At 45.3% G+C, this 26,840-nt stretch overlaps 1 protein-coding gene across 4 annotated transcripts in view; it reads left to right on the plus strand.

Moving 5' to 3' along the window:
* LOC115170531 (myosin-10) overlaps positions 1-26,840 on the plus strand; it is a 67,736-nt gene that overhangs the window by 7,224 nt on the left and 33,672 nt on the right. For all 4 annotated transcript variants that reach the window (XM_029726747.1, XM_029726749.1, XM_029726748.1 and 1 more), the window contains exon 3: positions 11,228-11,384. In XM_029726747.1, the coding sequence (XP_029582607.1) occupies positions 11,228-11,384 (157 nt within the window). The remainder of the gene's footprint in view (positions 1-11,227; positions 11,385-26,840) is intronic.

The following is a 26,840-nucleotide window of genomic DNA, read 5'->3' on the forward strand; positions in this document are numbered from 1 at the left end:
TTGCTCCTACCGTCTTATAGACAGAAACTCAAACAGGATGTACCAGTGACTATAACCATTCAACGCTGGTCAGACCAATTGGAATCCACGCTTCAAGATTGTTTTGATCACGCAGCCTGTGGGGTATGTTCCGGTCAGCCTCAAAGAACAACATCGATCTATACGCTGACTCGGTAAGTGAGTTTATAAGGAAGTGCATTGGAGATGTTGTACCCACTGTGACTATTAAAACCTACCCTAACCAGAAACTGTGGATGCATGGCGGCATTCACGCAAAACTGAAAGTGCGAACCACCGCATTTAACCATGGGAATATGGCTGAATCTAAACAGTGTAGTTATTCCCCCAGCAAGACAATCAAACAAGCGAAATGCCGGTACAGGGACAAAGTGGAGTCTCAATTCAACGGCTCAGAGACGAGACGTATGTGGCAGGGTCTACAGGAAATCAAGGACTATTAAAAGAAAACCAGCCACATCACGGACACCGACGTCACGCTTCCAGACAAACTAAACACCTTCTTTGCTCGCTTTGAGGATAATACAGTGCCACCATTGCAGCCCGCTAACAAGGACAGCGCCCCCCCCCCTCTCCTTCTCCATGGCCGACGTGAGTGAAACATTTAAACGTGTTAACCCTCGCAAGGCTGCTGGCCCAGACGGCATCCCTAGCCGCATCCTCAGAGCATGCGCAGACCAGCTGGCTGGTGTGTTTACGGACATATTCAATCGCTCCCTATCCCAGTCTGCTGTCCCCACATGCTTCAAGATGGCCACCATTGTTCCTGTACCCAAGAAGGCAAAGATAACTGATCTAAATGACTACTGCCCCGCAGCACTCACTTCTATCATCATGAAGTGCTTTGAGAGACAAGTCAAGGATCTTATCACCTCCACCTTACCGGCCACCCTAGACCCACTTCTGTTTGCATACCGCCCCAACAGGTCCACAGACGATGCAATCACATCACACTACACACTGCCCTATCCCATCTGGACAAGAGGAATACCTATGTAAGAATGCTGTTCATTGACAAAAGCTCAGCATTCAACACCATACTACCCTCCAAGCTCATCATCAAGCTGGAGGCCATTGGTCTCAACCCCGCCCTGTGCAATTGGGTCCTAGACTTTCTGACGGGCCGCCCCCAGGTGCTGAAGGTAGGAAACAACATTTCCACTTCGCTGACCCTCAACACTGAGACCCCACAAGGGTGCGTGCTCAGCCCCCTCCTGTACTCCTTGTTCATCTATGACTGCGTGGCCATGCACGCCTCCAACTCAATCATCAAGTTTGCAGACGACACAACAGTAGTGGGCTTGATTACCAACAACGACGAGACAGCCTACAGGGAGGAGGTGAGAGCACTCGGAGTGTAGTGTCAGGATAACAACCTCTCACTCAATGTAAACAAAACAAAGGAGATGATCGTGGACTTCAGGAAACAGCAGAGGGAGCACCCCCCCATCCACAGTGGAGAAGGTGGAAAGTTTTCAGTAACCTCGGCGTACACATCACAGACAAACTGAATGGTACACCCACACAGACAGTGTGGTGAAGAAGGCGCAACAGCGCCTCTTCAACCTCAGGAGGTTGAAGACCTGCTTTGGCAAGTCACCTAAAACCCTGACAAACTTATACAGATGCACAATCAAGAGCATCCTGTCGGCTGTATCACAGCCTGGTACGGCAACTGCTCCACCCTCAACCACAAGGCTCTCCAGAGGGTGGTGCGGTTTGCACAACGCATCACCGGGGGCAAACTACCTGCCCTCCATGACACCTACAGCACCCAATGTCACAGGAAGGCCAAAAAGATCATCAAGGACAACCACCATCTGAGCCACTGCCTGTTCACACTGCTACCATCCAGAATGCGAGGTCACTACAGGTGCATCAGTGCTGGGGCCGAGAGACTGAAAAACAGCTTCTTTCTCAAGGCCATCAGACTGTTAAACAGCAATCACTAACTCAGAGAGGTTGCTGCGTACATTGAGACCCAATCACTGGCCACTTTAATAAATTAATTACTAGTCACTTTAAACAATTAATCACTAGTCACTTTAAACAATGCCACTTTAATAATTCCACTTTAATAATGTTTACATATCTTACATTACTCATATTATATGTATATACTGTATTTTATACCATCTATTGCACCTTGCCTATGCCGCTCGGCCATCGCTCATCCATATATTTATATGTACATATTCTCATTTACCCCTTTAGATTAATCTGTATTAGGTAGATGTTGGGGAATTGTTAGATTACTTGTTAGATATTACTGCATTGTCGGCACTAGAAGCACAAGCATTTCACTACACTCGCATTAACATCTGCTAACCCTGGGTATGTTACCAATGAAGTTTGATTTGATTTGGTTTGCAAGGAGTGCGTAGTGCGGTTTGCCAGTACCAGTGGCTAGTAGAACGGCGACGTCGAGCGCCGGAGAGAGGGAAGGGGAGTAGGCGTGACATAAATGAAGAACATGTTTGTGTCAGTGGGAGAGTGCCCCAGCCCCAGGAGGTGACCTCCCCCCACAGTGGGGCATAACCCATCCCCAGCTGCACTGTACGCTGCTGCCCCAGACTTTGTGTGTCTGAGCTAGGGTTGGCGTGCAGAGGGAGCCCCCTGGGTAATGTGGCTCTGTGCGTTGTGGTCAGTCCCTCTGTGAGGCCCCAGTACGGCATGGTGGCGTAGCCTTGGCTCCATGCCCATCTGACGGCTCCATGTGAAGTCAGGGAGTTGAGTCAGTCCAGTGGGTAACAGGCTAACCGGAATGCTAGCTAGCGAAGCTACAACCAGGCCTTTGTGTCAGCATATAATCCCCAGCTGTCAGAAAGCCTCAGCATTCTTTCATGAAAAAAAGCGTCCGTCTGTCTACCGCCCACTTCATTACAATGTGTCTGACTGTCCTGTCTCCTTTCCCACACTCACTCTCTAATTTACCATCTCTCTCTTCTCTGTCCTAATGCTCTGCCCAATGCCAATAACCTTATTCCTGCACTTCTTTAGGGGTTTCAAATGTTTGATTGTTCAAACATTTAATAAATGTAATGCAGTCTTGGCTGTCGTTCTGTGGAGGCCAGCTGCCTCCTGGTTGACAGGATGTAGGTGGTATCACTAATGGAAAACCCCCACTAATTAGCTGTCTTGTCATTCTTATTTGGCTGATATGTTTCTTTATTGAGGTTCGAGAATAAGCTTTCACTCGCTATGTGTATGCATAAAGGGTACATTAACTCTCTCTCAAGAGTGGCATTGTGTTCAGGCCTCCCACATAGTCATATCTTGAGTCTTTTGTTGTAGTCATGGCATTGCCATTGTTCCATGGAGAACTCTTTTTTTCATGTAAACAACTTAGGTGTTACCATAAACTTGGCAAACACACACACACACACACACACACACACACACACACACACACACACACACACACACACACACACACACACACACACACACACACACACACACACACACACACACACACACACACAAACACCATGGACATCAAACCAGCACCAGGCTTTTCAGTTATCAGTGGTTGTTTTTTAATGAAATTATCCAGAAAGAGTGAGCAACAGTTTCTTTATCTGATAAAAACCTTCTGTTTTGAGAAGGTCTGAGTAGCTTTGTGTTTAAGCTGGTGGTTAAGGTCATGGGTTAAGAGCTATGTAACGTTAGTGCCATGCATTTACAGTATATGCCACAATTCCACCTAAGGCATAGCTATCTTTCTTTCACTTTCCCCAGGTATTATTAATATGATTATGTTAAAAGCCCTTTACATTATCAAATCAAGATAGTTGAACACCCTGCTATTGGCTTGACACTCTTTTTCATTCAATAGCTCTGCGCAAAGAGTATTCATCATATTTCAAAGCATACTTTGAAGGGTTATTAGCTTTTATGAAGGTGCACTGTCAAGGTCATTCTCCACAGATCAATGGACTAGGCCGTCCTCACCTTGCTGCAGTAGGGGTGCTATTAATTCCAAATGGCAGATGCAGGCGACTGTTATGTCTGCTGTTGCCTGTGTGTTTCTCAGCTGTTACTAAGCCACTGCATCCCCGGATCTGATTTCACAGTGGAAATATCCCCTTCCCTGGAGCATGGTGCATGGAGAGCAGGCTGACCTGACCCACTTCCTCCAGCAGCAGGCCTGGCCTACCACTCCGACTTCCGCTGAAGAGGCTGCTGCCTCCAACCCCTCCTGAGAGGGAGGGAGAGTGGGGAGGGAAGGGGAGAGGGAGAAAGAGAGGCCTCCTGAGTAGACTGTACTGCAGAATGCATTTCTTTGTGTTCTGCAACGTAGCTGCATTTGTGACTGGAGACAAATGATGCATCCATAAGGTATTGTAGGTCTACCCAGAGTAATGGCAAAACTAAACGCAAAAACTCTCCTGCAATGTTTACAGTGTTAACTCGCTATTGACACACTCACATTTAACCTGAAAGTAAGCATAATCAGTATGATAGGAAAGTGTTATTTTAAATCAATTCTGTTGATTATGTTATTATAGAGTTATTATCAGGAATAAACAAGATAAACATTGTTGTTTCATCCTGGTGTCTAACCATCTCGGCCCTGCTGCAGTCTGGTGGGATGCTACAGTAGGCCCTGAGATTATTGCTGTGGGTGCAGCCAGGTAGCTCTGCCTAGCCAGCTGCCTGGGTCCTGCACGTCACAGAGGCACCGCCACACTATTAATAGCTCCTGCTTTCAGATCAAGGGAATCCATTTTTAATTAGCTACAAAATGGAGTTTCAAGTTAGAGTTACAGAGGGCTGGCTTTTCCTATTCACCTCCCCTAAGGTTTAGAAGGAGTGAGAGGAGGTTGATAGAATCATTATGCCCTGCTTCTCTGCCAACAGGGATTCTTGTTAGCTCAGCTTCCTCACAGACCAGCTCCGATTAACTGAGACCACCTCTCTCTCTTTCCCCTCTCTCTCCTTACAGCCTACTCTCTCTGTTTCTCTCTCTTCCTCTCCCTATGTTATTGTCAGTGTTTGGCAAGGCATTCCCCTGAAAGAGCTGACTGGGCTCCTCTTACATTATGAGCATGCTCTCCAGGGCCGCTTGTCGGTGGCTGGGCTGCTGAGTCATTATCCTTCTGCCTTAATTGCTTGGCTGACTCCTGATTGTTAGACAGGGTTGCATCTTGTGGTTCACAAATAGACAACCCATGGGCTTCACCCCCGAGGTTTAGGATAAGGTCTAGTATGCCATATATTTTGGTGGTCTCATAAAAACATAATTATTTATTATTATATTTATATTGTGGTCACCTCTGCCCATTGCCTTATCCAGGCCCCTTGGAAGAGGTGAATGGAGCCACTGGGCCTTAAGCATGAAACGAGAGTTGTTGAAACAATTAGAAGCCTTTTTAAACAGAGGCTCTGTCAGTCATGTTTGGTGTGTTATATATACCTCTGTGTGTTTTATGAACGTACTCTCCCTCTCTCCCTCTCCCCAAAGGGGTTAATTGACATGGCCAAAGCAAGTGAAATAGATAATAAACAAAAGAGAAATAAACAATCAGAAATTAACAGTGAACATTACACTCACAAAATAGTATAGCTATGTACAGTTAAAGTACAAAAGGGAAAATAAGTAAACATAAATATGGGTTGTATTTACGATGGTGTTTGTTCTTCACTGGTTGCCCTTTTGTTGTGGCAACAGGTAACAAATGTTGCTGCTGTGATGGCACACTGTGGTATTTCACCCAATAGATATGGGAGTTTATCAAAATGTGTTTTGCTTTTAAATTCTTTGTTGGTCTGTGTAATCTGAGGGAAATATGTTTTTCTAATATGGTCATACATTTGGCAGCTCAGCTTCCACCTCAAATCAAATTGTATTTGTCACATGCGCCGAATACAACAGGTGTAGACCTTACCGTGAAATGCTTACTTGCAAGCCCTTAACCAACAATGCAGTTTTGAGAAAGATAAGAGTTAAGAAAAGATTTACTAAATAAACTAAAGTAAAAAGAAAGTAACACAATAAAATAACAACAACGAGGCTATTGTACCAAGTCAACGTGCGGGGGTACAGGTTAGTTGAGGTAATTGAGGTAATATCTACATATAGGTAGTGGTAAAGTGACTATGCATAGATAATAAACAGTGAGTGGCAGCAACGTTTAAAAAAATGGGTGTCAATGCAAATAATCCAGGTAGCAATTTTTATTAACTGTTCAGCAGTCTTGGGGTAGAAGCTGTTAAGGAGACTTTTGGATCTAGACTTGGCCCTCTGGTACCACTTGCCCTAACCCTATGACTAGGGTGGCTGGAGTCTTTAAAAATGTTTAGGGCCTTCCTCTGACACCGCCTGGTATAGATGTCCTTGATGTACTGGGCACTACCCTCTGTAGAGCCTTGCGGTTGGATGCAGAGTAGTTGCCATACCAGGCTGTGATGCAACCAGTCAGGATGCTCTTGATGGTGTAGCTGTAGAACCTTTTGAGGACCCATGCCAAGTCTGCCTACGGCGCCCTCTCTCAATAGCAATGCTTACTGAGTCTGTACATAGTCAAAGCTTTCCTTAATTTTGGGTCAGTCACAGTGGTCAGGTATTCTGCCACTGTGTTCTCTCTGTTTAGGGACAAATAGCATTCCAGTTTGCTCTGTTTTTTAGTAAGTTTTTTCCAATGTGTCAAGTAATTATCTTTTTGTTTACTCATGATTTGGTTGGGTCTAATTGTGTTGCCGTCCTGGGGCTCTGTGGGGTCTGTTTGTGAACAGCTTGCTTAGGGGACATTTCTCTAGCTTAATCTCTCTGTAGGTGATGGCTTTGTTTGTAGAAGATTTGAGAATTGCTTCCTTTTAGGTGTTTGTAGAATTTAAGGGCTCTTTTCTGGATTTTGATAGTCAGCGGGTCTCGTCCTAATTCTGCTCTGCATTCTCTCTCTCTCCCCCCCATTGTGCTGTACTTGGCGTGTGTGATAAGGGCGGTAACAGAATTGCGCTGATCTTTCAGTTAAAATGTATGCCAAACAAAAAACATTGATTTTAAAGTTTAAGAAACCATAAAACTCTATGTTTGGTAACAGAATTTTGGTAACATTTTCATGTTTCCACATTTTTTCAAAAACCCTGCTCAAAATGTAAGATTCAATGATGAATGCAGAAAGAATCGGGTGTCAGCTAGGACATGACACATTGAGTTTGAAAAAATCTATTTTTGTTATTGAATAGTAGTAAGTGAATTGGATCTACACCCAGTAACGGAATTGCGGTAATGGAATTTCATCATGGGTCCCTGATAGAGTATGTACTATACAGAAATGCATATTTATGGACATGAATGTCATTCTCTTCATGGTGATGTATCCTAAATAGGTACATTCACATATAAATATACAATATCCTCCTTTGCGTATTTGGGTATTATTCTAAACACTGGCCATTTACTTTAATGAGCTCTGCCCCCAAACAAGACCAAATTTGGTTGGTCCAAACCAGACCAAATTTGAACCAATCATAGACATCTATGTTTCACAAGTTTGGACATCAAAATACAGCACAATACAGCACAGAAAAGTACAATAGAGTACAGTACATTATAGTACAGTACATACTCAACTCTAGTGTGCTGTAGTGTACTGAACCATATCCTACTTTTCTTTACTGTGCTGTTCAGTACTGTGCTGTCCAAACTTGTGAACCCAACTGTGGTTTGTGACTACTATGATTTCCCATTTTAGCCAATTTAATTCCAGAAATTTCATTACCGATTTCTGAAATTCCGTTACAGATTTTGGTAATGGAATTTCGAGTTTTAATCACTTAATAATTCATGACAAAATAAATAATGAAAAACACTAACTAATTGCAAGTCAACCTTTACTTGTTACTTCTATGAACTTTCATTATCCTCCCTCATGACGGAGAGAAAGGAGAACATATCTTAAAGATATGTGGGGTTTTTGGAACAGAATTCCAAGGCACAAGGCAATGTTTCTTACAGAAGGCAGAACAATTTCTCCAAAATGAAATATAAGTGTTGATATTAGTTGGCAGGGGTCTTTAGCTCAACATTAGTGTGTTTTGATGTGTTTCTAATACCTTAAGACTCTTTCTTGTTTCTTTTCTAAGACTCCTTTTCCATCTGTTTGACCAGAAATCAAAGTCTTAGCTTATTCCAATTTGTTTGTATAGAAAATGGTTGAAAAATTGATATATGTCTTAATTTCACAAAAATATAGACTCTTAGCTTTCATTTGACACCCAATTTGATGTGCTCCTATGAACTTAGCAAGTTGGTGCTCATGGGTCCTTTTCCATGGAAATGGCCTTATGTCAAATCAAATCAAACTTTATTTGTCACAAACGCCGAATACAACATGTGTAGACCTTACAGTGTAATGCTTACTTACAATCCCTTAATTAACCAACAGTGCAGTTCAAGAAGGAGCTAAGAAAATATTTACCTAATAAACTAATGTAAATAATAATAAAAAGTAACACAATAACAATAACGAGACTATATACAGGGGGTTCCGGTACCGAGTCAATGTGCGGGAGTACAGGTTAGTTGAGGTAATTTGTACATGTAAGTAGGGGTAAAGTGACTATGCATAGATAATAAATGGTGAGTAGCAGCAGTGTACAAAACAAATGGGGGATCAATGTAAATAATCCGGTGGCTATTTCATTAATTGTTCAGCAGTCTTATGGCTTGGAGGTAGAAGCTGTTAAGGAGCCTTTTGGTCCTAGACTTGGCGTTCCAGTAGCGCTTGCCATGCGGTAGCAGAGAATACAGTCTATGACTTGAGTGACTGGAGTCTTACTCTGATGCCGCCTAGTATAGAGATCCTGAATGGCAGGAAGCTTGGCCCCAGTGATGTACTGGGCCGTACGCACTACCCTCTGTAGCACCTTACGGTCAGATGCCGAGCAGTTACCATACCAGGTGGTGATGCAACTGGTCAGGATGATCTCGATGGTGCAGCTATAGAACTTTTTGAGGATCTGGGGACCCATGCCAAGTCTTTTCAGAAAGCAAATTGGAGTGGGTCTAGGGTATCCGGGAGGATGATGTTGATGTGAGCCATGACCAGCCTTTCAAAGCACTTCATGGCTACTGACATGGGTACTACGGGGCGTTAATCATTTAGGCAGGTTACCTTCACTTCCTTGGTCACAGGGACTATGGTGGTCTGCTTGAAACATGTCAGTATTACAGACTCGGTCAGGGAGAGTTGAAAATGTCAGTGAAGACACTTGCCAGTTGGTCCGCGCATGCTTTGAGTACATGTCCTGTTAATCAGTCTGGCCCCGCGGCTTTGTGAATGTTGACCTTTTTAAAGGTCTTGCTCACATCGGCTACCAAGAGCGTTATCACACAGTCATCCAGAACAGCTGGTGCTCTCATGCATGCTTCAGTGTTGCTTGCCTCGAAGCGAGCATAAAAGGCATTTAGCTCGTGTCACTAGGCAGCTCGCAGCTGGGTTTCCCTTTGTAGTCCGTAATAGTTTTCAAGCCCTGCCACATCTGACGAGCGTCAGAGCCGGTGTAGTAGGATTCAATATAATCCTGTATTGACGCTTTGCTTGTTTGATGGTTCATCTGGGGACATAGCAGGATTTCTTATAAGCGTCCGGATTAGTGTCCAGCTCCTTGAAAGCGGCAGCTCTAGCCTTTAGCTCAGTGCGGATGTTGCCTGTAATCCGTGGCTTCTGGTTGGGATATGTACGTACGGTCACTGTGGGGATGACGTCGTCAATACACTTATTGAGGAAGCCAATGACTGAGGTGGTATACTTCTCAATGCCATTTGATGAATCCCAGAACATATTCCAGTCTGCGCTAGCAAAACAGTCCTGTAGCATAGCATCCGCGTCATCTGACCACTTCCGTATTGAGCAAGTCACTGGTACTTCCTGCTTTAGTTTTTGCTTGTAAGCAGGAATCAGGAGGATAGAATGATGGTCAGATTTTGCCAAATGGAGGGCAGGGGAGAGCTTTGTATGCATCTCTGTGTGTGGAGTAAAGGTGGTCTAGAGTTTTTTTCCCCCCCTCTGTTTGCACATGTGACATGCTGGTAGAAATGAGGTAAAACTGATTTCAGTTTGCCTGCATTAAAGTCCCCGGCCACTAGGAGCGCCGCTTCTGGGTGAGCAGTTTCTTGTTTGCTTATGGCCTTATACAGCTGGTTGAGTGCGGTCTTAGTGCCAGCATCGGTTTGTGGTGGTAAATAGACGGCTATGAATAATATAGATGAGAACTCTCTTGGTAGATAGTGTGGTCTACAGCTGATCATAAGGTACTCTACCTCAGGCGAGCAATACCTCGAGACTTCTTTAATATTTGGCATTGCGCACCAGCAGCTGTTATTGACAAATAGACACACACCCCCGCGCCTCCTCCCGCCAGCTCTATATTATCCGTGTCGTCGTTCAGCCACAACTCGGTGAAACATAAGATATTACAGTTTTTAATATCCCGTTGGTAGTATAATCTTGATCGTAGGTCATCCATTTTATTTTACAATGATTGCGCGTTGGAAAATATGTGTTATTGTATTATTCTAGCATGGCAGTGGTGAATGTGTGTGTGAGGGTAGGGAGGGATCATTCCACTCTTTAGTGAGAATGTCAAGCCCCAGTCACATGAGAATGAGCTAATATCCCACCAAAGCCTCTGTCATTTCTCAGAACATTAGCCACAGGGCTTGATAAGGAGGCACTCACTATGGCCGTGGAGTTCAGACTGTTTAAGGGGGAGGCATCGCTGTAAGTAGTCGCCAGATCTTACATTCAACTGGATAGTTCATGATAAGCTAGTCTACCATTTGACTGCCTTTCCCACAACTATTTCTCTCACATTATCCGTTTTCTACTATTGCCTCTATGTCACTGCATGCTCAGTCTGCCCACTATGGTGACGTAAGGGACCAAAAAGTAGCATAATGATGACCGCTCAATTGCACTGACATTTTGCAGACCACTTCAGAGCCACTCTAGAGTTAGAAAATGATGATTGAGTAATTATTTTGAATTATGTATGATGATTGAGTTCAACCACATGGAGAGAGTTGATCACTTCTCAGACTAAAAAGTGTTTATCCCTTACATCACAGTACAATGGAAACTCATCTTGAAAAACCTTCAGTCCCATATTAACCTCTTCTAGAGATAAAATCTGCATTCATAATTTACTCTTATTTTGTTGAGTTACTGTATTTGTGTTTTGTTTCTCTCTCCCCCCATAGACTTACTCTGGGCTCTTTTGTGTGGTGATAAACCCCTACAAAAACTTGCCAATCTACTCAGAGAACATCATAGAGATGTACAGAGGGAAGAAGCGTCATGAGATGCCACCACACATCTACGCCATTTCAGAGTCAGCATACCGCTGCATGCTCCAAGGTAAACCTCCTCTCTCACTCTGTTTTATGCAGTGTTTGGGAGGTATAGCTCCTTCCTCAGTGGCCTCTTTCCGTCTCTCTCTTTTTCTGTGATGCAACATGCATAAAGTGTGACTGGCAGGTGCCCTACTGAGTTGTGGATTGCGTGGGTTTTGCTGCATAATCCAGGAGATTAGTGTGTGAAAGGTTCCGGAGTCAGGGAGGCAGTGGCATCATTAGTCATGGTTGAGCTGCCCCCTGCCTCTGCTAGCCATAGGGGTTTGACAGACTACTTATTGATCAAAATCAAATCAAATTTATTTATATAGCCCTTCGTACATCAGCTGATATCTCAAAGTGCTGTACAGAAACCCAGCCTAAAACCCCAAACAGCAAGCAATGCATGTGAAAGAAGCACGGTGGCTAGGAAAAACTCCCTAGGAAAAACTCCCTAGAAAGGCCAAAAACCTAGGAAGAAACCTAGAGAGGAACCAGGCTATGAGGGGGGGCCAGTCCTCTTCTGGCTGTGCCGGGTGGATATTATAACAGAACATGGTCAAGATGTTAAAATGTTCATAAATGACCAGCATGGTCAAATAATAATGATCGTAGTAGTTGTCGAGGGTGCAACAAGCACGTCCGGTGAACAGGTCAGGGTTCCATAGCCGCAGGCAGAACAGTTGAAACTGGAGCAGCAGCACGGCCAGGTGGACTGGGGACAGCAAGGAGTCATCATGCCAGGTAGTCCTGAGGCCTGGTCCTAGGGCTCAGGTCCTCCGAGAGAAAGAAAGAAAGAAAGAGAGAAAGAGAGAATTAGAGAGAGCATATTTAAATTCACACAGGACACCGGATAAGACAAGAGAAATACTCCAGATGTAACAGACTGACCCTAGCCCCCCGACACATAAACTACTGCAGCATAAATACTGGAGGCTGAGACAGGAGGGTTCAGAAGACACTGTGGCCCCATCCGATGATACCCCCGGACAGGGCCAAACAGGCAGGATATAACCCCACCCACTTTGCCAAAGCACAGCCCCCACACCACTCAAGGGGGGGGCGCCAACCCAGACAGGAAGACCACGTCAGTGACTCAACCCACTCAAGTGATGCACCCATCCCATGGACGGCATGGAAGAACACCAGTAAGCCAGTGACTCAGCCCCTGTAATAGGGTTAGAGGCAGAGAATCCCAGTGGAGAGAGGGGAACCGGCAAGGCAGAGACAGCAAGGGCGGTTCGTTGCTCCAGCCTTTCCGTTCACCTTCACACTCCTGGGCCAGACTATACTTAAGCATAGGACCTACTGAAGAGATACATCTTCAGTAAAGACTTAAAGGTTGAGACTGAGTCTGCGTCTCTCACATGGGTAGGCAGACCATTCCATAAAAATTGAGCTCTATAGGAGAAAGCCCTACCTCCAGCCGTTTGCTTAGAAATTCTAGGGACAATTAGGAGGCCTGCGTCTTGTGACCATAGCGTACGTGTAGGTATGTACGGCAGGACCAAATCGGAAAGATAGGTAGGAGCAAGCCCATGTAATGCTTTGTAGGTTAGCAGTAAAACCTTGAAATCAGCCCTTGCCTTAACAGGAAGCCAGTGTAGGGAGGATAGCACTGGAGTAATATGATAAAAAAATGTTGGTTCTAGTCAGGATTCTAGCAGCCGTATTTAGCACTAACTGAAGTTTGTTTAGTGCTTTATCCGGGTAGCCGGAAAGTAGAGCATTGCAGTAGTCCAGCCTAGAAGTAACAAAAGCATGGATTAATTTTTATGCATCATTTTTGGACAGAAAGTTTCAGATTTTTGCAATGTTACATAGATGGAAAAAAGCTGTCCTTGAAACAGTCTTGATCTACTAAGACAGACAGACTATACTGTACCACTTATAGACTGCGTAATGTGTAAAAGCTCAACAATAGGCTTGTAGTTTTACAAACCACAAAGAGTACTAGTCAGTTCCCAAATATACTGAGCACTTGTTGGCTGCTTTTCCTTCACTCTGCGGTCCAACTCATCCCAAACCATCTCAATTGGGTTGAGGTCGGGTGATTGTGGAGGCCAGGTCATCTGATGCAGCACTCCATTAGTCTCCCTCTTGGTCAAATAGCCCTTACACAGCCTGGAGGTGTGTTGGTTCATTGTCCTGTTGAAAAACAAATGATAGTCCCACTAAGCGCAAACCAGATGGGATGGTGTATCGCTGCAGAATACTGTGGTAGCCATGCTGGTTAAGTGTGCCTTGAATTCTAAATAAATCACGACAATGTCACCAGCAAAGCACCCCCACATCATCACACCTCCTCCATGCTTCAAGGTGGGAACCAAACATGCGGAGATCATTTGTTCACCTACTCTGCGTCTCACAGAGACACAGCGGTTGAACCAGAAATCTCAAATTTGGACTCATCAGACCAAAGGACAGATTTCCACCGGTCTAATGTCCATTGCTCATGTTTCTTGGCCCAAGCAAGTCTCTTCTTCTTATTGATGTCCTTTAGTAGGGGTTTCTTTGCAGCAATTCGACCATGAAGGCCTGATTTTACGCAGTCTCCACTGCACAGTTGATGTTGAGATGTGTCTGTTACTTGAACTCTGTGAAGCATTTATTTGGGCTCCAATTTCTGAGGCTGGTAACTCTAATGAACTTATCCTCTGCAGCAGAGGTGACTATGGGTCTTCCTTTCCTGTGGCAGTCCTCATGAGAGCCAGTTTCATCATAGCACGTGATGGTTTTTGCGACTGCACTTGAAGAAACTTTCAAAGTTCTTGAAATTTCTCTTTGCTTATTTGAGCTGTTCTTGCCATAATATGGACTTGGTATTTTACCAAATAGGGCTATCTTCTGTGTACCACCCCTACCTTGTCACAACACAACTGATTGGCTCATAAGCATTAAGAAGGAAAGAAATTCCACAAATTAACTTTTAACATGGCACATTTGTTAATTGAAATGCATTCCAGGTGACTACCTCCATGAGCTGGTTGAGAGAATGCCAAGAGTTTGCAGAGCTGTCATCAACGCAAAGAGTGGCTAGGAAAGCTAAGGCTAGCTTTTTCAAACAGAAATTTGCATCCTGTAGCACAAACTCAGAAAAGTTCTGGGACACTGTAAAGTCCATGGAGAATAAGAGTACCTCCTCCCAGCTGCCCACTGCACTGAGGCTAGGAAACACTGTCACCACAAGTAAATCTACGATAATTGAGAATTTCAATAAGCATTTTTCTACAGCTGGCCATGCTTTCCACCTGGCTACCCCTACTGCCCTGCACTCCCCACAGCAACTCACCCAAGCCTCCCCCATTTCTCCTTCACCCAAATCCAGATAGCTGATCTGAAAGAGCTGCAAAATCTGGCCACTCTCTTTCTAAAATTATCTGCCAAAATTGTTGCAACACCTATTACTAGCCTGTTCAACCTCTCTTTCGTATCGTCTGAGATCCCCAAAGATTGGAAAGCTGCCGGGGTCAGTCAATCAGCACATTCTTGTCGGCGGACTCAACAGCCTTGGTTTCTCAAATGACTGCCTCGCCTGGTTCACCAACTACTTCTCTGATAGAGTTCAGTGTGTCAAATCAGAGGGCCTGTTGTCCGGACCTCTGGCAGTCTCTATGGGGGTGCCACAGGGTTCAATTCTCAGGCCGACTCTCTTCTCTGTATACATCAATGATGTCGCTCTTGCTGCTGGTGATTCTCTGATCCACCTCTACGCAGACGACACCATTCTGTGTACTTCTGGCCCTTCTTTGGACACTGTGTTAACTAGCCTCCAGACGCGCTTCAATGCCATACAACTCTCCTTCCGTGGCCTCCAACTGCTCTTAAATGCAAGTAAAACTAAATGCATGCTCTTCAACCAATCGCTGCCTGCACCTGCCCGCCCGTCCAGCATCACTACTCTGCACAGATCTGACCTAGAATATGTGGACAACTACAAATACTTAGGTGTCTGGTTAGACTGTAAACTCTCCTTCCAGACCCATATTAAGCATCTCCAATCCAAAATTAAATCTGGAATCGTGCTGCCAAACATTCCTTCGTAAAACTGACTATCCTACCGATCCTCGACTTCGGTGATGTAATTTACAAAATATCCTCCAACACTCTACTCAACAAATTGGATGCAGTCTATCACTGTGCCATCCATTTTGTCACCAAAGCCCCATATACTACCCACCACTGCGACCTGTACGCTCTCGTCGGCTGGCCCTCGCGTCATACTCGTCGCCAAACCCACTGGCTCCAGGTCATCTACAAGTCTTTGCTAGGTAAAGCCCCTCCTTATCTCAGCTCACTGGTCACCATAGCAGCACCCACCCATAGCACGCGCTCCAGCAGGTATATTTCACTGGTCACCCCCAAAGCCAATTCGTCTTTTGGCCGCCTTTCCTTCCAGTTCTCTGCTGCCAGTGACTGGAACGAACTGCAAAAATCGCTTAAGTTGGAGACTCTTATCTCCCTCACTAACTTCAAGCACCAGCTGTCAGAGCAGCTCACAGATCACTGCATAGCCCATCTGTAAATAGCCCATCCAACTACCTCATCCCCATACTGTATGTATTTATTTCATTTGCTCCTTTGCACCCCAGTATCCCTACTTGCACATTCATCTTCTGCACATCTATCACTCCAGTGATTAATTGCTATATCGTAATTACCTAGCCTATTTTGGCCTATTTTATTGCCTTACCTCCCTTATCTTCCTAATTTGCACACACTGTATATATATTTTCTTTCTACTGTATTATTTACTGTATGCTTGTTTATTCCATGTGTAACTCTGTGTTGTTGTATGTGTCGAACTGCTTTGCTTTATCTTGGCCAGGTTGCAGTTGTAAATGAGAACTTGTTCTCAACTAGCCTACCTGGTTAAATAAAGGTGAAATAAATAAATAAATAAAATAAAACTTTGAAGAATTTTTAACACTTTTTGGGGGGGGGACTTCTGGTCTCCACAAGTATAGTTAAACTTGTGGGGACCTAGTTATGATGTCTTCACTATTATTCTACAATGTAGAAAATATTCAAAATCAAGAAAAACCCTGGAATGAGTAGCTGTGTCCTAACTTTTGACTGGTACTTTCTGTGTCTGTAGTTTTTTTAGCCAGAGCTTGAAGCGATGAGCAGTAATCCTTCCTGCTTCTTAGTTCTAATGAGCATTTGTGTTATGATATTGGCCAGTGGCCACACGTATACAGTAGGTCAAGTGCTTTACTGGTTGGTCCAACTCCAACACCTCTGTCCCCCCACCTCACCCAACGTCTCATCACTCACTTCCTTTTGTGACCCCCACCCCATCCACACATACATTATGGTGTCTTAACCAGTGATAGCCATGAAACCCTTGTGACCAATCACCCCCCTCCCTCATCATACTTTCCATGAACTAAATATAGGCTAAGTCCCTGCACAGAGCACTCACCCATTGTGGCCAGCCTGCCTTTCAGTTTCAACATGCGAGGTGTTTGAATTGGGGCCCCATGTCAAATCTACCCCCCTCATTGCCCCACTGCCCCCAGTCCTGCCACATGGTGGTCATTGTGTACACTCCCTAGGGGGTCTACTGTGGAATGAGGTCATCCCTTGTCTTAGCGATCCGCAACATGCTAAGTACTGAGTCATCGTGGTAGTGTCGTGGCCCTCAGATCACTGCGGAGTGCAGACTGTCCGGCTGCCTGAAGAGGGATGCCTCACTATGGATATGAGTGTGACCAAAATAACATTCCCGCACTGGCACATCACACAGAGGAGTTACAGTGTTACTCACTTTCTGAGTAGCTGACCTTATATTGACAGTATCTTGTATATTGCACAGTTGAATAACTATTGATCTGCGTAGTGCTTACAGTGTGTTATACAGATGATACAGATTAATTCATTTGGGAGTGGAAAGACTGCCTCTATTGATGTTTCAAAAGCCATTTCAGGCTGTTAAGGATCCCCCACTGTTCTGTAATGGCTCTCTGTCCAGTTCCTGAGAGGAGAAGAAAATCTCATTTCCACTCTTATTTTCTTTCGTTCCTTATTTTGTTCTGTCTTTTTCCCCTTCTCTCCAAAATGTTCTGGCTCGGAGGACATTGAAGGAAAAATTCCACTCATCCCGCCAGGGCTTTTCTGGGACCCTTTCACTTACGGCACTGTTAACTGAAAAATACGACCGGGTGGCTTTGTGCGATCTCTTTCCCGAATGTGTTTCCTTCCTTTTCCTCCTTTGTGAGGAGAACACAGGAGGACAAGTGTGTGGAATGTCTGTGTTCTGACTTCAGCCCAGACTATGGCTCTAGCATTGCTATGGAAGGTTCACAGACCATTCATCAGTCTCTCTTCTGCCTCAACCAATCACCCTCTCTCTCTCTCTCTCCAGTCCCATTCTCTTCTCCCCTACAGTAACAGCGTCCCTGTCTCTGTCCCTCTGGCTTCAGTCAGGGGTTAGTCAACCGAACCGTACCGAGGCCTCACTGCACCTAAGCCGTCAGCAGGAGCAGAGCTTGAATAGTTCTAGGTGCTTATTATGGGCTGTAGCCCTTTCCTCAGGTCGTTTGTTTGTGTTTGACACTCTCTGTCTCTCTCCGACACATGTTTTAGTCTCAGGAACTGCTACAGACGAGGCTCCCTCTCTCTGCTCTGACCCCTCGTCTGAAGCACGCCCTGCTGCTGACATGTAGGTCTGGACGTGCTCCTGCACTCCAGAGCAGACGGGAGAGAAATGGGGCGACCTGTATTGTGGCTCACAATGGGGGCTTTGTGTTGCCTGGAGAAGGGGCCAGGGTGCAGTATGGAGAGGCCCGGACCGACAGGGCTCTTCCCTGGGAAAAGGGGGCCTTGTGTTGGGGCAGAGAGGGTTGACTGCAGGGAAGAGGTCAGGTCTGAGTGACAGCACAGGTGTGAAGGGCCAGGCGGGACGGGGGTATGGTAGAAGGGGGGCACCCCAGGGGAGATAGGGGTGTGTCTGTTAGGGACCCTCTCTCTGTAGTGAAAATAACTCTGTGTTCTTTGGTGGATGTACTAGAGTTTCAGACAAATGGCAGTGTACACACACACAATCCCACTCATATAGACAACACACACACAATCCCACTCATATAGACAACACACACACAATCCCACTCATATAGACACATGTTGGCAGATGCTCCCCCCTAATGGCAGACAGCTGTGGAGTTCATTCAGTATAAAATGGTATTTCTGTTGGCGGGGTGTTGTCATAGATCTCTGATCTCAGACAGCCATGAACTGTTGAGTCTCTCCAATAGGGAGAAAGAATGCACCCTTAATAAACCAGAGACATGAACATGTTATCCTCAGTTCACTGGTTTTTAGAGGTTTCACTGGTGGGAGGGAGCAGAGTCTGAGATTACAGACCGGGGTTGAATGGAGACCCCATGAAAGCCCCTGACGATGTGGGGAGTTTTCTCAACATACATGCATGGCTATGAATGACAGTCCTGTTATGAAATAAATTATTATCATAGGTGCTTTATTGCTGTATATTTTAGAGGTTATGGGGCTGTTATAAGTACCCTTACAGAAAAAACACATGATTTCACATGTGGAAAATCACATGATTTTACATGAAATTTCACGTGTATTAATGTGAAAACATGTATTTTGGAAAACTTCACGTGATCACATGTTTTCAAGTGTAGTTTCATGTTATCACATGTTGTCACGTTATCGTATTAACTTCACATAAGATCACATGGAAATATGTTTTGGAACACTTCATGTGAAATTCATGTGTTTTTTCCATAGGTATAATGGCAGCTTCCCCAGCGCTGCAGGTCTGTCCAATCTTTTACTGGGGCCTGTGTCTTGGGTGGCCACACAATGCCACTAATCCACTCACGGTCTGGGCATGCAGGGCACCACTGGAGACATGGTGCTGGGTGGGTGGGTGGGTGAAGAGCAAGAACCACCGTCAACTGTCTAGAAGTGTTTTCATTGGTCACACATAGCTGAGATAGCTGCAGTCTGAGCCAGGGAGATGAGGTTACCTGAAGCTACTGCCCCTCACTCATTCCCTCCCTCCTTGGAGCTGCCACCAGCCACTGTGGAGGGAAAGGAGGGACATGTCGGACAGTACACAACCAACTCTTTCCAACAAATACACATTTAGTGGACCTCTGGGGAGAGGGGAAATGTGGGAAACTGCCTGGATTGTCTGGATAAAGTAGCAGCAGTGCCTGAATGTAAATATGCTCCATAAAATGAGAGCATGGGATACGTCTATTTGAAAGTGTCATACATGGAAAGTGGGCAGATGAACACTGACAACCAGGTCACTTGGTAATGTGATATATTCTGACATGGAGGGTCTCTGTGGAAGCAGGGAGTGTTTGGATCGCTGTCTGGAGAATGTAGCAGTGACTACACACTTAGAATGTAGATATGTACGGACAGGACTGGACTGCATGATTGCCTCATGGTACACTGGAATAAATCCCTTGGAATATCTGAAGCTGCAATTCAAGGAATTCAGATCAACAACCTGGGTGTACAGTATTACCCCTGATGGCAGCAGGTGTTCTATGCTCGGACTCAACCTGTTTTCAGCATATTTAAGAGTGGAGACAGGTTTGAGTCATTCTGTAGTTCTCACAGTGATGACTGTAGGGTGGGGCTCTGCGAGACTAGGCTCTCTGTAGGTAAGAGTTTGGATAAGTAACAGTCTGTTTTACAGGTGACTGCGTTCTAAACAGCATGAGGTGCATCCGTGTTTAAATCAGTGATGGCTTTCTGTTGTGAGTTAGTGAATGGGTCCAAACAGGGATGAGCTGTATCAGACGTAGGGATTGGGTCTGAACAGGGACTGTATCAGGAGCAGGGCAGGGTGGCTCCCCCTCTCTATAGTGACTAGCCTAAGCATTGAGAATACGAGTGTGTATCTCCTGCTATTTTGGTGCTGCTGGATGTCTGTCAGGGCAATGGGTTTAGTGAACCAAAAGGAACATTGAGTCTTGCTGTTGTGTGTGTGTGTGTGTGTGTGTGTGTGTGTGTGTGTGTGTGTGTGTGTGTGTGTGTGTGTGTGTGTGTGTGTGTGTGTGTGTGTGTGTGTGTGTGTGTGTGTGTGTGTGTGTGAGGCTGATACCCTCTGTGGGGGTCAACAGGCTTAGGTGTGGGAGGAAGGAAGCCTCGCTAGGTGTGTGGCAGGACAATGACTTCCTTCCTTTAATGTGCAGGATCTATCTCCTCTCTCTCTCCCCCTAGTCCCACTGGTCACTTCACACACCCTCCCCTGTCATATCCACTAGATAGGGAACAGTAATCACCTTCTATCTGACCCTTATTCCATTCCTGTCAATGATCTCAATTTCCACTGTAATTGAGTCAAACCAAAAAAGTACTCTCTCTCATAGGATGGGAAGCTATTATTGTAGCTACAGTAGTCACTGCAACACATTCCATTCCGGCCTACAATGCCACATCTAGAATGCCCTCATCTGTGTATCCGAGTTGATTGACGCCATCCTACCTTGCCCACTGCATGCCCAAGTCTGGCCCACCACGCTGCTCTCTATCTATTACTGTCTGTGGGTTTCCATGGCCTTGAAGGGTGCAGTCTACAGCTCCCCCCCTCTCTGCCCCCTCACCTCCTCCCCTTTACCCCTACCAGTTGCTGTGGGCCAGGAAGCCTGGCCACCCTCTGTGACATCACAGGAATGTCCTCGCCCCAGAACCCCAGCGTTGATGGTGAGGGGAACCATGGTCATCCGAATTCCAACAGTCATAACTGATTACTGACTGCAGCCCACAATGCACTGCTAGCTGGCAGAACCGGAAGGTCTTCTTCTGATCTGACACACTCAGCTTTGTGTCAAACTAGTCTCAAAGTATCACTTTGTAGGTATTTTAATGAGACAAAACCTGGTCAAATACGTTTAAAAAAGGAGAGAAAAAATCCCAGTCTCCATTACAACATTCATCAGGCGAGCTCTTCATTACCACCAGGATATATGACCAGAATCCCCCTCTGACGAAGGAAGAGTCATACTGTGTTGTGACTGCTTTAGTGAACGGTGCATGTCGGCCTCTCCCTCTGGCCCAGTCCTCTCAGCAGCAGCACTCCACAGTGTTAGTGTGGGTTATCATAACAGCTCAGAAGCCCAGAGGTGACAGTTACACAGAGCAGGTACAGAGAGGACTGGCCAGATCTAATTGTGTGTTTACCAGTTCACCCGTCTGAGAATGCAGTCTGGCGGGTGTGTGTGTTTTGTGTTTGAGAGAGTGTGTGTGTGTGTGGAGGGGGTATTGAGATTGGGCTAGGCTCCCTGCATCGCAGCATTGACAATACAGCAGTGAGAAACCCCAGACATGGCAGGGACCTCACACTCTCTCACACAGACACTCAGGCTTTTGTTCCTCCGGCTTTAAGTACCCCTGGAATCCATCCTGACTGCTCTATATGAGTAACAGGCCACAGCTCTTTCTATTGCTAGTGCTCTAATGACCAGTCCCACCCAGTTGATGATCCATGCCTCTGCTCTACTATGACTGATGAGTGTCTGTGTCTGTGTCTGTGTCTGTGTACAGGGTGGGTAGGCCTGGGTAGTGATATACCCTTAGAGTGTATGGGGAATACTGGCCATCACTCAGGATTTCTGATGTGTGCTAAGTGGTAACCATGGCTCTAGAATTAGCACTGCATTTGTTGGGGTTTTATGACTTCTTTTATGAAGCTAATTTAGAGAGCAGGAAGAAGGATGTGGAAAAAGAGTGTTGTATCCAGTTGAAGTGGTGGTGAGGCTGTTTTCTCATACCAGCTCTCACCCTGCCTCCCCTAGTCTTTGATCATATTTCACTAACTACAGACTCCATGAGGTCAGAATAAAACCATTATTTTCTCTGCCTCTTTGACTTGTTTGAATTTGGAGTGGTCCAGCAGGAAGAGTGGAATGGAGTAGGCTACAATCCATACTTGGGCTCCACTGTACCCCTACGTTTCAAGGTTAGGGAGGCTTGGACATATTTTGGGGAATAGATGGGAATGTTGAGAGATCAGGGGGCTAGTTGAGGGAGGAGGGGAGAGGTTGAGGGGGTAAAAGGGGTGGCCTGAGGGGGGTCTGGAATGTGTGGAATGAGTAGATTAATCCGTCTGGGGAATAAATTATTAGTGGAAAACGGATCCCCAGTCTGTCTCCTGCCGCGTGGCCCAGGGGGGACACGAGGAGAGGGTTGTTTGTCTATGTAGACCTAGATGTAGACCTAGATGTAGACCTCGATGTAGACCTCGATGTAGACCTCGATGTAGACCTAGATGTAGACCTAGATGTAGACCTCGATGTAGACCTTGATGTAGACCTAGATGTAGACCTCCATGTAGACCTCGATGTAGACCTCGATGTAGATCTAGATGTAGACCTCGATGTAGACCTCGATGTTGACCTAGATGTAGACCTCGATGTAGACCTAGATGTAGACTTCGATGTAAACCTAGATGTAGACCTAGATGTAGACCTAGATGTAGACCTCGATGTAGACCTAGATGTAGACCTAGATGTAGACCTAGATGTAGACCTCGATGTAGACCTAGATGTAGACCTCGATGTAGACCTAGATGTAGACCTCGATGAAGACCTAGATGTAGTCCTAGATGTAGTCCTAGATGTAGACCTAGATGTAGACCTCGATGTAGACCTAGATGTAGACCTCGATGTAGACCCAGATGTAGTCCTAGATGTAGACCTAGATGTAGACCTCGATGTAGACCTAGATGTAGACCTCGATGTAGACCTAGATGTAGACCTCGATGTAGACCTCAATGTAGACCTAGATGTAGACCTCGATGTAGACCTAGATGTAGACGTAGATGTAGACCTCGATGTAGACCTCGATGTAGACCTAGATGTAGACCTAGATGTAGACCTCGATGTAGACCTAGATGTAGACCTAGATGTAGACCTCGATGTAGACCTCGATGTAGACCTAGATGTAGACCTCGATGTAGACCTCGATGTAGACCTAGATGTAGACCTCGATGTAGACCTCGATGTAGACCTAGATGTAGACGTAGATGTAGACCTCGATGTAGACCTAGATGTAGACCTAGATGTAGACCTAGATGTAGACCTCGATGTAGACCTAGATGTAGACCTAGATGCGTTGTTGTTTATATGTGCCACCTTCCATCTCTTTCATTCCCGTAGTTGTTGCATGCTGTGTGGAGCAACAGACAACAAGGCCAAGGACATGTTTGTGTCTGCCCAATCATTATCTGAACTGTTGTATTTCGTTGGTAGGGGTATAGGTTCTCCCCTGGTTATAGGGAACTGTTCACTCTGAATTGATGGCAGGAGACTGCCAGCTTGATTGTACTGAGAGCAGCCTTCCTGAGCCTTCAGAAAGGGGTTTTCAGTAGTCCTGCAATTACTTCACTCACAGCTTGATGAATGTATTGACTGATTTGACCCTGTTCTCTTGTTAGGCCCAGGATAATGGTGGCTTGTTACTTCATTGGGAGGATACAAAAACTGTGCTGGAATTGCTGATTAATCGATCAAATCAAGGACCTGTGGGTCGCAAAAGCGCTTTTGTTTTATTTCTGAATAATCTGAGTAATACATTGGCTCTGTGCCATGGCTGCAGAGGGAGAGGGAGAGAAGGACTCTGTCAGAGGACAGAGAGAATAAGAGATGAGAGCAACAGTCAGGACAGAGGGAGAGAGATGAGCCAATAGAGTGTGAAATTGGTAGAACAAATTTCATTGGCCCCGCCCAGGGTATGTGAAACTGGTCATCTAGGAAACGGCCAGGGACAGAGCGTATATGGGCAGAACAGATGGGTACAGTCAGACAGCCCTCTGTGCATGGAAACAAGAGAGAATGGAGGAGAGACTGGCTCACTTCACCAGGCAATGGGTTTGGATCAGTTAGTTGATTGATATGAATGTATGGAGCCAATAGATTTCTCTTTCATATGATAAGATTTGGATAATATCATTATTAGCCCCATAGTGAGTATAATAACACAATGCGTACTAAATGAATGATTTCATGGTAGGTATAAAGTATCCACCCTATGTAATAAAGCAAACTTTCCACATTCACATAATGACTGTTAGCTAGTGTGCTTTCTGAGAACGTGGAGATCATATGAGCCATAGAGAATCAGGCTTTGATATGTATTACAGAATGACTTCAGCTTATTGGGTGTCTGGCTCTGTGCTCTGCCTGTGATGAATCCTCAGGTTTCTGATTGTGAAATGCCTTTTGATAAATGGCCCACAGAGACGGGTCATTTAAGTCAATATCCTCTATATTTATTTATTTGGCTTTAGAAGAGAATTAAAGATGATAAATGACAGTTTGAAGACCTAACCCTTCATCAGTGGAGAGGGAGTAAGGCAGGTGTCAAGGAGAGAATATTAGAACAAGAGAAAATAGAGGAAATAGGTAGAGACCAGCATACCATTTTATATCAGTGACTGGATCGATGAATCAATGGCTGAGGTCATCATTATCGCTGACTACCGACAATCAGCTGCCATTTTGAAAAACGCGATTGGTCTCTGATGTGAATCATATTCTAATCATGTATATCTGAGTTGATGTAGCTTGGTGTTGGGTGCTTCGAGTCAAAGCGATCACAGCTACAAGGTCTGGTTGAAAATCAACATGACGTGGATGATAACCATCTGAGTTTCATAGAAAGTTATTCTCATGAAAACCCAGTGAAAAGCTCTGTCACGGAGAGGAAGAGTAATCAAACTTTGACCTGTGGAGCTCTGGAGTCTGGTGTGTAGTCAGGAACCTGGCCAGTTCTACTCAGCAACCCATCGGTCATCCGTCCTGTTTTGCTATTCTCATCAGACGCATACAATTTGGAGAGCAATAGCTTTTGGGGTTGGCTGAGGCAGAGGAAAGGTTGTCTGTAATAGAGCAATAGTCAGGTATGACTAGAAACACAGTGTGTCTCTGGGAGGGAAAAAAGAGCACATTTACATTTACGTCATTTAGCAGACGCTCTTATCCAGAGCGACTTACAAATTGGTGCATTCACCTTATGATATCCAGTGGATCAACCACTTTACAATAGTACATCTATATATTTTTTTTGGGGGGGGGTTAGAAGGATTACTTTATCCTATCCCAGGTATTCCTTAAAGAGGTGGGGTTTCAGGCCAGAGAAATAGGAGCGCTCAACGATATGCTCAACGATATGCTCAACGATATGCTCAACGATATGGTCAACGATATGGTCCTTTATCAGTGTGACTAGTCACCAGCAGCAGTGCACACTATAGTGACATAACAAAAGGTCACGCCTATAACACCTGGTAGACATTCAGGTCAGTCCTCTGATGAAAGGTGACCGACATGAACGATTTATCATTCCAACCATCATTTGAGTTTAAAGATGATCATCCGTAGAGTTATATTTGTTCCTGGGACTCATTGTTCAATTCTGTCATGAGGTCACAGTCCCGGATCTGTGGGCTTAATAAAACCATGTAAGCTCTTTATCTTCTGATCAAATATGGGCTTGTGCTGGGGAGCAATGTACCCATGACGCAGGGTCCAGCAGTGACAGCTGCCCTCTGTGGCTGTCCAGTCTAGTCAGAGGGACATGGGGCTGGTAAGGTAAACACAGTGACCTTAAAGGGTATCCAATGGTGACCTTCAGTGTGGCTGAGTCACCCCCAGACCTCCACAGGCCACCTCACACTGACAACACCTCATACCATGAGCCACCAGGGTGAGTCTGAATGGAGCTGAGGCACAATGAGCTTTTAGGGAGTGAGGACAGAGCTATGACAGAGACACAGAGAGGGAGGGGGTTGCTATAGGACCAGAGTTGTAACCAACACATACACAGTAAGCTCTTGTCCCTCTGATCCCTTCTGAGAGTGCTCTAACTGTTTCATCTATAACCATCCACTGTAGCTGTCATGTCAATTTTCACAGTTTACAACATGCCTTTCTCATTTAAACATTTCAGTGGATTCATTAGCTATTCATGATTCACATGCACACAAAGAATCAGTGTGTCCTCACTTCACCCCTATCCCACTCTCTCCCTGGCTCAAAGCGTCGTCCCCAGGGTGGGTAGATTTAGGGGCGTCAGGCAGGCTGCTGGTTCAGCAGACAGTGGAGGGGATACGCTCTGCTGGCGACAGAGACCACTCACAGCGTGGTTGTCTGTAATGCCGGGGCTACACAGAGCCAACTTTATCAGTGTAACCTGCAGCAGTGGGGTTGTGAAATCAAACCCATTCAGAGATTGGGGAGCACAGCAATACTGGTTAGATATAGATGGAGGTGGTAAGAGGAGGTGGTATAAGTGGAGGGGTCATTCCTCCCAGTGATATTGATGTTTAGGAATTTAAGGTACGTTTGGAGGATTTCCTCAGGAAATGAAACAACCTCTCCTTCTTCCACATGAATGTCGAGGACTCCATCCTTCCAGCGTCAGAATGTTGTCTGCATTTTAGGAGAAAAGGTTATCCAAACACAGAGGTGCCTCAGTGGCTATGATGTTTGTC

The sequence above is a fragment of the Salmo trutta genome, chromosome 32, assembly GCF_901001165.1.
Source record: "Salmo trutta chromosome 32, fSalTru1.1, whole genome shotgun sequence".
In the NCBI taxonomy this organism is placed as follows: Eukaryota; Metazoa; Chordata; class Actinopteri; order Salmoniformes; family Salmonidae; genus Salmo; species Salmo trutta.